A 15,476-nucleotide genomic window follows, 5' to 3' on the forward strand; every position below is an offset into this window, starting at 1 on the left:
TTTGTGAGATTATGTTAAACCTAATATTTTTTGAAAATCATCTTTCACTATGAATTCATCTTTCTTATTTAGATGAAACTCCACTTCTTTCTCACTTTTATATTCGTGTGTATTAATTTATAGGTATTACACACAAATAAATATTTTTACCTGATCTCAATTATCAACTAAATAGTCTAACTTTTAAAATACACATTTAGACAATTTAGCTTGCTTTAAGTTAGCCTAGTAAACATTCCAAATTTGAGAATACTATATCTAAAATACACCCCTAAAGATATTTAAATATACATTTTTTGAAGTTAAGATGTTCGTCAAACACATATGTATAACGACAAAACTAGCATTTAACCACAATTTTTTAGAGTAGATTTAAAAAGTTAATCTTTACATACCTGTTTGACCATAAAATTTGATCAGATTTCAAAATTTGACTTTGAAATTTTTTAAGTTTTGACCGATTTTAAGACTTTCACATACAAAATTTAAATTTCTTTTCCAAATAAAAAATATAACTTCTAATTTAATAAAATTTCTAAACGAAATATATTGACCAAACAAAATGTTTATCTATGTATTATATTAAATTTAAATTTCTTTTCCAAAAAAAATATAACTTCTAATTTAAAAAAATTCTAAACGAAATATATTTGATCAAACAAAATGTTTATATATGTATTATATTATGCTTAATTTTTAGTTTTATTTTAATTTTTTTTGGAAAGAAAAGACAGTTACACATATATAACCCCACCCACACATACTAATTATTCACACTGTCAAACGATAAATAAAATAAAATTATAACAAAAAAAATATTTTCCTCTTACTATATATAGTTTTATTCATTTCCTCATTTCGGCTTCTTCACCTCTAAAACTAAAATCTTTTTGTTTCCTCTACAGCTTCCATTCGCCATTGACAAAAAAAACCCCCAAAACTCTGTTTTCTTTGCTTCAGCTCTGGTTCCTTTTTATCGATCTTCTTCAGGTATGAATTTTCACTATTTATTGTTTTGATTTCCATTTTTTAGTTTGTTTATTTTACTTTGATTGCTTTAGGGTTTGGGGTATTTCGGGATTTTAGCTTTTCCGATCCTTATCGGAAATGGTTGTTTTTATTTTTGGCAGTTTGCTTGTGGATCTTATTCAATTGGGTTTAATTCTGAACTGGGTTTTTGATAACTAGTTGAAATGTTTTATGTTATTTTTATTGTTGATAGACTTCTTTTTTTAAATTTTTTTTTTATAAAAAATTGGGTTTAATTATGAACTGGATTTTTGATAACTAATCGATATGTTTTCTGTTTTTCTATTCTGCTCCAGAATTTGTGTTTGGGATTGAGTTGTAGTTGTTGTTGTTGTTGATTGACTTTAGACTTCAATTCATTTTTTTGGTCAGTCATTAATTGTTTTTAGGAAGTTTGGTGTAATTGGGGTTTATTAGGATTTATCTTAATGTGGATTTTTTGGGAAGAGTTTGAATAATGTTTTATCTTATGAAAGTTATGATTTTTGTTGCTACAATGAAAACAACTATGTCGGAATTGGATTCTAGTTAAGTCGGTTCGGTGATACCCATTATCTATTTAAATCATTTTGCCTTTTATTGATGAATTCACACTGTGTACTAAATCTGCCGGCTGAGAAGGTTGGAATTTTTGCCAATGTACTATGCGTTGATCTGAGGATTTTTCTGTGTTGCGTGCTTCTTGAATAATTTCTGTTAAAAGGTGTAATCTGTTTGGTTCAGGTGAAGTTGCAGGAGCTGTGGGACGAGAAATGGCTTCAAGTGCTTATGAGGAGGCAGGGACAGCAAGGTCTTCGGAGGGAGTGTCAAGTGGGCAGCAGCAATGCCAAAATAGTGAAGCATTGGCTGAATGGAGGTCATCTGAGCAGGTAGAAAATGGAATTCCATCAACTTCGCCTCCTTACTGGGATTGTGATGACGATGACGATGTTGGTATGGTGCTTGCTATCTCCAAGTCTTTACCAATTCATTCAAATTTATGTTTTTGATAATCAAGGAGTCATGTACATTAATCAATATGATGTTTGTTTTCTCTCGTTCTCTCTTACACTCACACACATCTACATTTTGTTCTGAGGAAAGTAGATTATCAGTGACTGACCAGGATACATACATAAATTTTTCCTTGTGAGCAAGATCGGAAGTGTCTTATCTGGCTATGGATCTAATGATGTGCTAGACCGGGTTTAAGATTTTTGTACTCAGCCCCAGTTTGAAGTGTGTAGTCTTTGGATTTGTGGTATTAGAAGAATAGCCATTTGATATTTACTTGCCACACTCCCAAAAGGATGTTCAGAACCCTCACCTATCATTAGCTGTAGTTGCTTTTACATTTAACTTGTCTCATTGGAATAGAAGTCGATATTCTCCAACTAAGTGATTTAGACTAAAAATTCTTAATAGTTCATTAACAACCACCATGTTTTCAATTCGCTTCCTCTCCTCTTCTACTTCTGGAAGCCCTTCAAAGTTGTCAAGTAGCAGCTAATATTCTCAAACCTTCTTTTGCTGTCCATTTTCTAATCCCTGATTCAAAGGTGGATAGTATTACTAGATTTCCATATACAAGGTATTTGATTTGGTAATAATTTTTTTTTGATAACCGTGGTGTCTGGTCCAACTTGTGCGCACGTAGACTAAGTCCACGGTATACCTGCCACCTTCCACCAACAATAGGTATAAGGTAACTTTGTCCACCAAGGTTAGGAAAGATGGAAAGAAATCACCTAGTGTTTTTGTTTTCTTCTTCTTATAATTGTGGATACTGTTTTTGCTATCTTACATATTAGTGTTGATGTTAGGTGCATTGTAGAGTGTTTATTGTAAGTGTCAACATTGACTCACACACACCAGCCTCACCGGGTAAATTAGGAGAAAGGGAACTTCTTCTAAGGCACAAGAACAATAATAAGAATTGCTTAAATAGTGTAGTTGTCATAAGGCCTTTTCCTTTTGGGTATACCGCCCTATGCGCAGAGCTAATTTCATGAGATACAAGCATACTCTTGCTTGAAAGCTACTTTTTTTTAACAACGCTCCACATTCATTCTGTTGTTTTACCCTTTCTTCATTTTTCTAGTTTGTATAGCTTATAGCTGTATGAAAGTGAGACAACTCTTTGGTGCTAGTTACAGTCATATGGCTGACATAATTAAATGTTGCTCGGACTCTTCAAAATGCCAACGGGTGCGTGTCGGATTCGCCAAAAGTAGTGTATTTTTGAAGAATCCGAGACGGGTGCGGCATCAAAAGTGAAGAGTCCGCGCAACTAAGGACTCACATAAAGGTCTTAGCAATACCTTGTGCGGGGAGATTGGAGTTGTATTTGTTTCATAATTTTGGCTGTTTTATTAGTTCTCATAAAAAAGTTATTGCAATTAAGTTGTGTCTTTTACTTAGAGGTTATCATAGTGACTGCAACCCTTTTCTTTTCTAAATTAAATACTGCCTACTTTTCACTTGTCCATCTACATGAATTTTATAACAAATAGAGACAAAAAAATTAGAGGATTTAGCCGCAATTGATTTAAATTGCAAAATAATGTGTCTTTTTTCTTATTGGGTAAAGACATGATCCTTGAGGTACAGTTGAGAATTTTCTTATTCAGTTGCACCATTTGTTTTTTAATTCAGTTATCCTCTTTTGTTGTCTTCAGGCCCTAAACCTTCTGAGCTATATGGGAAATATACATGGAAGATCGATAAGTTTTCACAAATTAACAAGAGAGAACTTCGGAGTAATACATTTGATGTTGGCGGCTACAAATGGTATGGTGTTTTGGTGAAGAATTATTTTATGAACATACTTATTTGGATAGCTCAGTTAACCTCTTCTGTAAGCTCATTTTTGTAACTGCATTTAGAATCTTATGTAAAAGAAGTCTTCCATGTGCACTCTATATTATTAATTAAGTACTTGAATAGATTAAGAAAGACTTTTGAGAACGAGAATTGACGAAAATAATGATTTGTGGATTGCCCGAGTGGTTTGACACATGGCAGTTGATATTACATCTTATATTTACTAGAATCGCTATGAATCTTATTATTTGCAATAACTCTCAACTCCTATTATCTTTTCCTTCTTTACATGAAGTATTTCTTATTTCCAATCCTATATTAGCTTTTGTTACTCCCTCTATTTCCATTTCAATTTATGTGAACCTATTTCCTTTTTAGTCCATTTAAAAAGAAAGACACCTTTCTGATGTTGGAATTAATTTAATTTGAACTTCCCAATTTACCCTTAGTGAGCAACTTTTATAGCCACACAAACGTTATAACAAGTTTAGAAACCACAAGTTTCAAAAATTCTATAGCGACACAAATGTTTTGGCACGTTTAAGAGTCGTTCCTTTATTTCTTAAACTTGTGTCCAGTCAAATATGTTCATATAAATTGAAAAAAGGTGCCATCATTTATCAGGCTACAGGGTAATCGTCTTTCTTCCAGTGCTACATTAGCTGCCGATACCATTTCCACCACTTCTTCTCGCGTTGGGGCGTGTGCTCTAAATGAACCAAGCTTGTAATAAATATACTGACTTTTGAGATCTTCTAGGACGTTCCATAAGGATGTCTTGCTGGTTGTTCGTATGAACTAAAAATTGAGTGACAATTTCCTCGGAGAGAACCTTGAGATGGTAGACCATTGATAGTTAGAGGAAATGGGATGTGATTGACTTGAGAATAAACTATTAGAAAAACTTGTTTCTTGAGAATTGACTAAGAAAGTGACTTTTGAATTTCTCAGAGTGGTTACATAAAGAACAAGTACATTTTTCTGGTAGGGTGTTATCTGGGACAGTTTCCAGGATGCGGTATCAACTATTACACTGGGTACTTGCTACCTCCCACCAAGGCTACAAAAAGGGGGAGAAATCATCTAACCTTTTTTTGTCTCTGTAGGGACTTGAACCCTAGGTTCCATTCACTGGTTTAGTGACTTCTAGGCCACACTGTTGGATACAATAACTATATCTTATATTTTCAACAACGACAAATTGTCTTATTCTAGATGCTATGCTAAAAACCTAAGTTGCTCGGACTCGGGTGTCCGACACGGGTGCAGATCCGCATGTCAGGTTCTTCATGATCTAATTTTTAAGATACATGGATATGAATATAGATACGGATAGGGGTGGTGCGTGGACTCGGCAATTTTTATTATAATTACATAATTGTAATGTTTCTCATTTATGAACTCTAATTAATATGTTATGTTTATCTCATTTTATCCAAAAAATATATAATATGTTTGTCCTTAATATAATAAACAATAAAGATGGCAGCTAATAAAGGACTTAAGGTCAATTAAAATAGGTAATATATTAGTCTTGGGGTCTTAGTCGTCTTCTTCATCTTTGTTCCTCTTCTTTGTTTTCTCTCCTCCGTCTTCTTCCCCAACAAGTTTCCATATCTTTGTTTTCCCAATACAATAAAACTCACAACACACAAAGTCTAGTAGTCCACCAAGGCATCACCAATTCTAGGCTTCTCTGTTCCAAAATAGAAATCGTAGAGCTCTTAAATTTCAGAAACCTGCAACAGCCAACATGAACAAGAAGATTTACCAAGAAAAAAGCTTCAAAGGAGACAAAAGAACTGGTATAAATTACTATATAGCAGCAGAATTGAAGGTATTTTGTTTCCGATCTACTCAAATCTTTACTTTGAGATATCATAATCTCACTTTTTTCTCCAAATTGTTGGTCAACACACCCAATCTCGTTTGACCCGATCCGACACAGATCCCTCACCCTTGCCCATGTCAGTGTTGTGTCAACACGTTTGCCACACCAAAATTGCCGAGTCCGAGCATCTTAGCTAAAAACTATTTTTACTTTCTATGTATATTAACTTTTCTTATTATTGATGCTGCATTGACTCTTATTTCCAGTTCCTCATTAATTGCTATTATCATTTTCAAGATATTTTATATTAGTAGGATGAAAATTAGTAAAATTGGAGAAGTGAGTTATTTTCGTGGTTTGGTTAGATAAAAAAAGACTAGGTAAATGAAGCCTCTCCTTGTCATCTTTCTTCAACCCTTGAGAAAATTGAATGAAAACCACTATATTCTTCTTAGTACGTGTTAAACAACAAGGTAAACCCTTTTTACTTTCCTCTAGAAGTGAATGATCAATAGGTCACCAAAGGAAAGTAATGATCAATTCCCATTCCTGTTTCCTTCCTCTTTTCCATCGTTGAACCAAATAAACTTAGCTTAGTTTCAGGCAGATGGGTGGCTGGCACAGTAGTTATATTCTTGTTATATTTATCTGGAGGTTGGTGATGGTAATTGTAAAATTGGAGTTTGGGTTATCATATTTGCCGCTCTCATCATAATAGTGGAAGTTACTTGGGGAAATGCAATAAAAGCAGTATCTGTTGTATCATCATATGCTCGTTTTCTTTTATCGAATGGAAATTATCAGCTTATGAATTAAGAGTGACTGACAAATTTTCCTCCCAACTGTTGCGGCAGGTACATTTTGATATACCCTCAGGGATGTGATGTTTGCAACCATCTCTCATTGTTTCTCTGTGTGGCTAATCATGACAAGCTCCTTCCAGGTGCGATAATGTTGTGATAGTTCAAATAGTCAACCCTTTGGGGTGGCCCAGTGGTTTGGGCTTGGGACTTCCATGTTGGAGGTCCCAAGTTCGAAACCCCTTGCCAGCGAAAGCAAGGGGTTTGCCTTCTGGGTCGAGCTTGTCGCACCGGGCTTGCCTAGTGCGGGTTACCTCTCCTATGTGGTTTGCGAGCTATTGCATAGGAGCGGGGGTTTTACCCTGTGCGCACCCAAAGGGTAGCGGCTGCGGGTTTCCCCTGTCATAAAAAGAAAAGAAAAGAAACTTCAAATAGTCAAAAAAAAGTTGTGATAATTCATTACTAACTATCTAGAAAGTGATGTGTTAGCTATGGTTATGATGTTCCATTCTCTATTTTGATAAGAACAGGTTGGAGTCATTTTGCTCAATTCACTATTGCTGTGGTGAACAAAGACCCAAAGAAGTCCAAGTATTCAGGTTGGTTTATTGGGTGCGTTCTTTGCAATTGAATTTTTGGTTCCATTTGTGCTCACATTAATATACAGTTGCAAATTTTCTGCAGATACATTACATCGTTTCTGGAAGAAAGAGCATGATTGGGGGTGGAAAAAGTTTATGGAGCTGTCGAAAGTTTTAGATGGTTTTGTCGATGCTGATACACTCATAATAAAGGCTCAAGTTCAAGTAATCAGGTCTTTTACAAGTCCTTCATATTTGACACCTTTTAGATTAATGTTTGTTTCTCTTCTACATTACATGAACAAACGAGGCCTTCTAATTTTAGATATTTATTATTAGGTTTCCTTTAATGCAGCTCTCTGTTTTACCCTTAAATTGCATCTTCAGCCATGGAAAAGATAGCCCTTCTTCTTTAATTGTAATGTGATTATTAATTCATTGGTCATGCTTTCATCCATCATCTTCCAAATGTATTTACCTTTTGTTACCTTAAGAGGTTTAGCAGATGCACTATTAGTGTGCTTCTTCTACCTTGTGAAAATGTCAAAGTGATCCTTGATGTATACTTTGTGAATGGGGTGTAAAAGGTACCGTTTGAGTAATAAAAGAAGTTGCAAATTGGTCGATCTCAAGCATAGATTTGAACATGCCATAGGGGTATGACATGACCTGAGGACATACTGACATGAAGTGTGAACATCATTGAATTGGGTTTCCAAGATTTCTATTTTTCTTAGCTTTACACGGAGATTAATCTCAAGTAAAACTTATACTCACCGTGTATGTGTTACAAACGTTGTTCATGCGATAGATCAATCTGTTTTTCCCCTCCATATGTTTCATGCTCGTGTTTCTTTATCCTTGTAATACTGTACTATTATAATTTGACCTTGAATATCATGGACATGATTGAAGTATGCACTTGCTGCATATTGTGATGTTTGAACCAATCAGCAATTTAGACCATTATAGACCAAGCCAACTAGATCACAAAATTGGAAGGCTCCATTTGTTTTACATAAATCTTCAAACTACGTAAAGTTCAGCTTGAGGATGCATTGCAGTTCTTTTCTGAATCCTTCTTTCTGAGAATTAGAATACCGTCTTTTATACTATATCGTAGTGAGTTGCTCTTAAGCAGGGCCATTCATGCTTAAATGGGTCTCAAAACAGTGAGTATTTGATTATACTGCTATAATCCTTGTGATGCTGAACTGCTACAATCGTCTGTAGGGAGAAAGCTGACCGTCCCTTCCGTTGCCTTGACCGTCAATATCGAAGGGAGCTTGTTAGGGTATATTTGAGTAATGTGGAACAAATCTGTCGCCGTTTCATGGAAGAGCGACGAGTAAAGCTTGGGAAGTTGATAGAGGATAGAGCGCGATGGTCGAGGTAGGGGTGTCAATTTTCTTAAACTATTGACAATGTTTAACAGGCTTTTAGTTTCTATAGACCTCTAGCTTCTATTTTGGTTTGTGCTCCCTGCTGTATCTAGTCTAGCTGGGTTGTTTGTGTCCAATAACTCATGGTTAATGTTGTTATGTCGAATAAACCAGATTCCTCCTCATCTCCTTGAGAGAAATGCTTATGATTTTGACGTCAGTCTTCCATTGATCATTTTTCTCAGCATTTTCACCTAAACTTAGTGACTACATGTAATGAAATTTCAGCTTCTGTGCTTTTTGGCTGGGGATGGACCAAAATTCTAGGCGCCGCATGTCCAAGGAGAGATCAGATTCAATTTTAAAAGTGGTTGTCAAGAACTTTTTCATAGAGAAAGAGGTTACTTCTACTCTTGTCATGGACTCCTTGTACAGCGGGCTTAGGTCCCTTGAAGGCCAGACAGTGGGCAAGAAAAGTAAGGCAAAAAATTCGGATGCAGAGGAACAACTGGTTCCTATTGTCCGTTTGGAGAAAAACATGTTTGTTTTGGTGGATGATGTCTTGTTATTGCTTGAGAGTGCTGCATTGGAGCCATTGCCTCCAAAGGATGAGAAAGGCCCTCAAAACCGGACAAAGGTGAGTGACAGAATGCCATTGTTAAAACTATAAGCCAAATATATTCCATGGTGATAGTAGCTAAAATAGGTTCCTCTTTGCTATATAAAGCTAAAAAAAGATATTCAGAAATACATGTCAATTTTTCTTCTCAAAAATAAGGATATTAACAATTGATAAGAATGTTAACCCAACAATTCACTGGAGGCTTACATTTATATATAAGAAGAAGATGTCGCTTTTAATGTCCATTGCTATCATACTGATTATACTAATCAGTTGCGGTAGATGATAAAGATTTTCTTATTTCTTGCTTGTCATTGGTTTTATTTGTTTGTTTGTTTGCTTATTTTGTTTATTTTCTGACATATCTGGTCCTTTGATTTAGGAGTCCGGCAAATGTCAAAAGTATGCTTACTATGTTGATGTCAGCTGGAATACATTTCCATGTTTAGAAATTGCATACTTGAAAAGAATTTTGTGGCTTTGTGCAAGTGGAGAGTAGAACTGTATGTCAAACAGTTGTGTACTAAAAGCCGTTAAACTTAGAATCATCTTTGCTCCTGATACTGTCCCCTCCCCCTAACACACACGCACAAAAGAACTCAGATCCCCAATACCCCAACAATGTTTTTAGGTGGGTGGGTGGATATGACAGATATATTTTGTTCTTTTATATGACAAGTCCCTTTTTGTAATCAGATCTTGTGAGCTATTTGTGAACTTTCGTGGCTTGTGCTCTGCATACTTGCAGTTTATCTTTCTTTTTAGCAGGTAACATGTATCCATACTGCAGAGGCATTTGCTTACTGTACCATTGCCTTTTGTTTCAGGATGGCACTTCTGGAGATGAGTTTAACAAAGACTCAATTGAGCGTGATGAGAGGCGTTTAACTGAATTAGGTCGTCGAACCATTGAAATATTTGTCCTCGCACAGATTTTCAGGTAAACTCTTTTAATCAATTATTTGCATATTTTGACACTTAATTGTGAGACAATGCTTAAGAAAAGGTCAGGAACATAAGTTTCTCTTTGACCTTGCTATTTAAATGGTAAGTCTATGTTGGTCTACTTCTTTCTTGATTCCTATTTCTCTAGACTTGAGATGTACTGAGAATTTCTCTCGGTTCTATTTTGCAAATTATAGATTTAATCGGAATATAGTATATTTTGCTGCGTTCTCTGTGATATCTCATGTACAACTTATGTATGGTTTGACCCCAGGGTCGGATAAGGTATGTTTCCAGCAAATCAAAGTATCTTTTCCTTTCGTCGTTCAATTTCGGATTTGCTCCAAACTAAGCCAGACATTAGTAGCGAGCCTTCATACAATTATCACGATACTTTGACCAAAGGAGGTCCAAGAATAGACTTCTCTTGAATCCCCTTTCTTAGAGCCTAAAGGTTTTACATGTTATATACATGCTGATGTTAACGGATTGGTAGGAAATGAAGGAAACAAACGTTTGAAACTTCATTTCTATATCGGATCAGGCAAAGGGGAAGCTCATATTATGTGACTAGTTGCTCAAACATTCATACAAGCTGGCTATATGCATGTCTTTAATGTACTTGACTTAATATCTTACTTATTAATTCTTTCTGTGCTGGACAATTAGTTATACTAACATAAATAGTTAAACAGTTGCATCAGTAACTGCATTTTCCTCATTGCAAGGGGCTATAGTCTCCCACTTCTTAATTAGCAGCAGTTTGTTATCCGTGCAGCTGTTAATTGTTAACATTAACCTTTTCATTTATCTTCTGTAGTAAAATAGAGGTTGCATATCAGGAGGCTGTTGCTTTAAAGAGGCAAGAAGAGCTCATCCGTGAAGAGGAAGCTGCTTGGCTGGCTGAAACTGAGCAGAAAGCTAAACGAGCATCTGGAAAGGAAAAGAAGTCCAAGAAAAAGCAGGTATTGTGTTTCATATGATCTATGTACAAATTTTGATTGAAGAGCTCTGATATTGTAGTAACCGTTGTCAAGAATCTATTATCATGGACGAACAATCACTTCGGTGGTCTGTCCAATAGTGGAGGTCTGGGGTTCTTAAGTGGCATCTCCTAGTTGGATAGTGGAACCCTTGGCACTGAGTTGAATTCTGTTTTTAAAGCCATTCATCTGTCAGTGATGGGGTTGGCAACTAGCTTATTATTAGTAGTTTGTTTTAGAAACAAGCTATGCAGGGATGGCAATACAAGGTATTTGTAAATGCAATGGTTATTTTTTTTAGAGCGTTTAGTTCTTTGATATAACAATGATATATATAGGTTAGAATTTGAAAGATGGGTTTCTTTTGTAAATATAAAATTGAATGAGTTTTGAACTGTTGATGAATTTGATGAAACTAGAAAGGTAGTTTTATCTTTTGGCGTTTAATCCATGTATTGTTATTCCATGTGATATTGGATATACAATAGTACACCAACTGTCCTATGTAGATTCCCTGGATAGTTTTTTAAATTTTGTTGGCTCCTTAGTTTTAGCATAATTGTACTAGAGCCAGCAGACCAACTGTTTTTGCTTCTACTTTTGTAACTAATTTGCATCTTCTTGATGCCTTCAATGGAACATTTACTTCATCAAAAAAAATTTGATGTATTGCATTTTACCATGATTAGCTATGCAAGAGTACAAACAAACACTGGATAACACAATGCTAAATTGTGTACCATGATTGTCCGATCTAACACATTAAATCGAATAAGTGCTTAATGTTATACAACAACATACCCAGTGAAATCCCAGTAAAGGGGAAGTGTTTAATGTTATGTAGGATAAAAAACGAGCTTACGTTGTAGCAGAAGCAATCAATTTGGATCTGTTTGTCTATGAACCCAAGCATCTTCCTTAGGTAATTATTGCTTGGAAATCTCGTCTCGGGCTTCCAGTATTTGCTAAAATTTTGTAGTTTTTGGACATACTGCAAATTGCATATAGCGACCTCTTACTGCCTTCACTTTTGTTTTCTTCAGAAATTTTTAAATAGGCTAACAGTTGAACAACAATTAATTGTCAAAGCATGTTGAATGATGAATGCTATGTAGAAGAATCAAATTGTTGGTGAAGATAATTTCATTTTATCTCCTAAGTTTTCCTCCGCCCCTCTTTCAACCTAAAAAAACAAACAAGAAAATTAAAAAAGCAAATGAGAGAGGGAGTGACGTAAAACTGTAATCTTTCTCTGCAGAGATGGACGCAAATGTTCTATCCTTTGTGATTTTGTTACATGGAAGCACACAATTATCAGTTTCCCTTTTAATGTTCAGAGCAAAATATTTTTGCTTTTGCCTAACAAAGAAAGAGAGTAGTTCAGAATGGTGTTATCTATGAAGTAGGATCTTTGCTTTTAGGATAAATATATTCATCATGCTTGCTTTGTATGTCAGGCTAAGCAGAAGCGGAATAATCACAAAATAAAGGATAAGGCTATTGATGAAAAATCTGCTGTGGTGGAGCTATATAAGACTGATCTGGATGGACCTATTTGTGATGGAAACGAGTACATGAATGATGAGCCAGAAGCAGTGCTTGGAAAACCAGATGTACTGGAAGCAGTATCGGATGTTTCTGATTCAATAGATTGTGTCCCAGAGGTAATTAATCCCGACTCTGATGACAGAGATGCAAGTCCTGTCAATTGGGGTACTGACAGCTCGGAAGTTCATCCTTCCACTGAAACTAGCTGCAGTGGGTTAAGTGACCTTTCAGCAGTGCAAAATGGGTTAGCAGGAAGGAGAAGTCCTTCTGTAATGGATGATAGTTCATCAACATGTTCCACAGACTCAATTCCTTCAGTGGTTTTGAATGGGCCTTGCAGATGGACATCTTCGAACCATAAAAATCAGAAATCACCAAGCAGGTAACCTCTTTTTTTCTTGTTCTTTGGGGTGTGGTGTGTATTCTAAATATATTTGAAATTTGGTTGTCCTTAAAATCTTTATGCTTCAACTTTTCAGAGCGAGAAACCAGAGAAACAAGTCAACTTGTAAAGCCGCCGATTGGGCTAGTGAAACACTAAGTCAGCCGTTAGATGCTGTTTCGGATGTAGGGCAGCAAAGTGATATGAGTTGCAGGGCGCCTGCAGCTGAGCCTCAGTCTTCTGTGCTTTTGTCGAGTGAGCAGCGAGACACGAAGAAGGTTGTTATCTTCCCTGTATCCATTCATTTTCTGAACTAGCTGATCTTCATAAGTATGACTTTTACCTAGGAGATAGCACTCAATGTTGGTGAAACTTTTTTTTTTTGGGGTTCCTTTCTCTCCCTCCTTAATCTCTCATTACTTCACGACATTGACCTGATATACCTTAAATGCCCTCCCCTCTGTCACATTTGTTACACGGTAAACTAAAAAAAATGCATGAAAAGAAAGATCTCTTGGAAATTGATCTTCATTGTCTTACTTTCATGTAAGGAATTACTATACTGAAAATTCTAGTAAACTGCCTCTATTTGTTAAGATGCATGTACCTTTCCCATTATGAGTTTATAGGAAATTTCTTTTCTGTAGATGCTATGTTTCTGTTGGTGTTCCAGTAGGTACGAATTTCATTCTATTTTCTTACTCTGAGCAGGAAGTAGTAGCTTCGCCGCAGAGGAAGTCAAGGAAGGCTGACACAGAGAGACCTTCCAAGGAGAAGTCACCTTCCAAGGAGAAGTCAAGTGTCCAGTCTTCTCCCAGAAGCCCTCCAAAAGTTGCAGGCTCTGATGTTCAGCAAAAGTCACAGATGAAGATCCCAGTCACAAGTGATCCTATTTTGGTTAAAAGATCATCTTCAGATGGTCCCAAGCTTGCTGATAAGCCAGCTCTGGTGTCTAATTCATCTGAAACTGCTGTGATGTTGAAAGCTGATCCTCATAAAACCATAGAGCCAAGGGTCAAGGAAAAGGCAGTTCAGGCCACTTGTGTTACGGCTGGGAAGGGCCCCTCGTCTCAACAAGGAACAGTGTCTACTACAACAGAAAGTTTCAAATGGCAACATGTGCCTGCCATGTCAAGACCTTTGTGTGATCCTCTAGTTCCTGGACCTAAGCCTGCTGCTCCTGTTGTTTCCATGGTTCAGACAATGCCATCTCTGGCTCGTTCGGTAAGTGCTGCTGGCCGATTGGGTTCTGACCCTTCACCAGCAACACACAGTTATCTTACTCAGTCCTACCGGAACGCAATTATGGGTAGTCCTGTTTCTGGAACTCCAGCTAGTTTTGGTCAACCTCATTCTCCAATTTCAGCAGTTAACTCATCACATTCATACTCTCAACAGCCTCCAGTGATTTCTCAAGCGTTATATTTACCGCAGGGCTTGGAAAGAGCAGAACCTAGTTCTGTCAGACCAAGCTTTTCATATGGAATGGTGAATAATAATGGCAGCATGCAGAACGGATTGCAATGGGATTGTCCCCAAAGGGACAGCAGCAGGAGTATGTCTCAAGATCATCCTTCTGCATCAAATGGAATTAGGAACTTTGATATGTTCAAGGCTGTAAACAGCAGGACACATGATCACCTTCCTGATTCTCTGGCATGCACGTCTGGACGCCAACCCCAGAGTGTATCAGCTGATGAATTTCCTCATCTTGATATTATTAACGACTTACTGAACGACGATCATGGGATTGGAAGAACTTCTATGCCCGACTCAGGCTTTCAAAGTTTTAGCAGTGGATTGCAGCATCTGAATCAGGGTTTCGCTTTCCCAGGCAATATCGGCACGCCAGTTGATCTAGGTCCCTCATCAAGCTCTTGTAGGTTTGAACGATCACGAAGTTATCATGACGTGTTCCAGCATAACTATTCTGGAGGCCTTTTTGATAGTGCAAGTGATATGATTATGCAGACCGACCCTCGACTCCATAATGGGCATCATCATATGGACGGGTTAGTTCCTAACCAGTGGCAAATGATGGGTTCTGACCCATCATTTCCCGGGATGAGGAATGGGACTATTGATGGTAGTCACCAGTATCCCATCCCCGACTACTCGAACTTGGCATGCGGTGTCAACGGGTATGGAGTATTTAGGCCTTCAAATGGCCTTTGAAAGCTTCTATAGAGGAGCCTAGCCTTGAATGTTTACTCTGTTTTCCTTTGTAATAATGCATTTGATTGAGAAGAGCCTTTTCGTCTTTACAGGAAACATTATGTATAGGGTGCTTCTGCTTCTTTGTTTCAAATTTTAACTTGAAAAACCATGGCTTTGCTATTGCTCCTCAGATTGAGTATTTGACAATTATAGAAGTTTGGCCTGTTCTTTTTATTCCTCCATGTTTGATGTATGCTATTAATACTTTGCTGTTGTAAGATGCATCAGCAGGTCGAGAAATTCATGTTGTAAGTAATAAAAATATATCACATAGCATAGCTCGAGAGCTTCGGTTCAATGGCGTCACTACTAAAAAATCACTATTTTCCCACAAAGATGTCCATTTGACTATGG

The 15,476-nt window shown here is 36.7% G+C and overlaps 1 protein-coding gene across 1 annotated transcript; it reads left to right on the top strand.

Annotated features, from left to right (window-relative positions):
- Nucleotides 1–846: 846 nt before the first annotated feature.
- On the top strand, nt 847–15,268 carry LOC125825844 (TNF receptor-associated factor homolog 1a-like). The gene is made up of 13 exons (XM_049505130.1): nt 847–990; nt 1,753–1,962; nt 3,687–3,798; nt 6,517–6,605; nt 6,993–7,061; nt 7,147–7,276; nt 8,277–8,435; nt 8,714–9,062; nt 9,875–9,987; nt 10,813–10,957; nt 12,433–12,905; nt 13,003–13,183; nt 13,617–15,268. The coding sequence occupies exons 2-13, from the start codon at nt 1,782–1,784 to the stop codon at nt 15,078–15,080; spliced, it is 3,465 nt and encodes a 1,154-aa protein (XP_049361087.1). The 5' UTR covers nt 847–990; nt 1,753–1,781; the 3' UTR covers nt 15,081–15,268.
- Nucleotides 15,269–15,476: the final 208 nt, after the last annotated feature.

The sequence above is a fragment of the Solanum verrucosum genome, unplaced genomic scaffold (genome assembly GCF_900185275.1).
Source record: "Solanum verrucosum unplaced genomic scaffold, falcon-dt-bn FXZP01000161.1, whole genome shotgun sequence".
In the NCBI taxonomy this organism is placed as follows: Eukaryota; Viridiplantae; Streptophyta; class Magnoliopsida; order Solanales; family Solanaceae; genus Solanum; species Solanum verrucosum.

Bases quoted from the DNA above. Each gene is read 5' to 3' on its own strand.
- LOC125825844 (XM_049505130.1), top strand. From the start codon at position 1,782: ATGGCTTCAAGTGCTTATGAGGAGGCAGGGACAGCAAGGTCTTCGGAG. The intron at 6,606-6,992 runs GTGCGATAATGT...TGATAAGAACAG, and splicing joins TCATGACAAGCTCCTTCCAG to GTTGGAGTCATTTTGCTCAA. The intron at 13,184-13,616 runs GTTGTTATCTTC...TACTCTGAGCAG, and splicing joins AGCAGCGAGACACGAAGAAG to GAAGTAGTAGCTTCGCCGCA.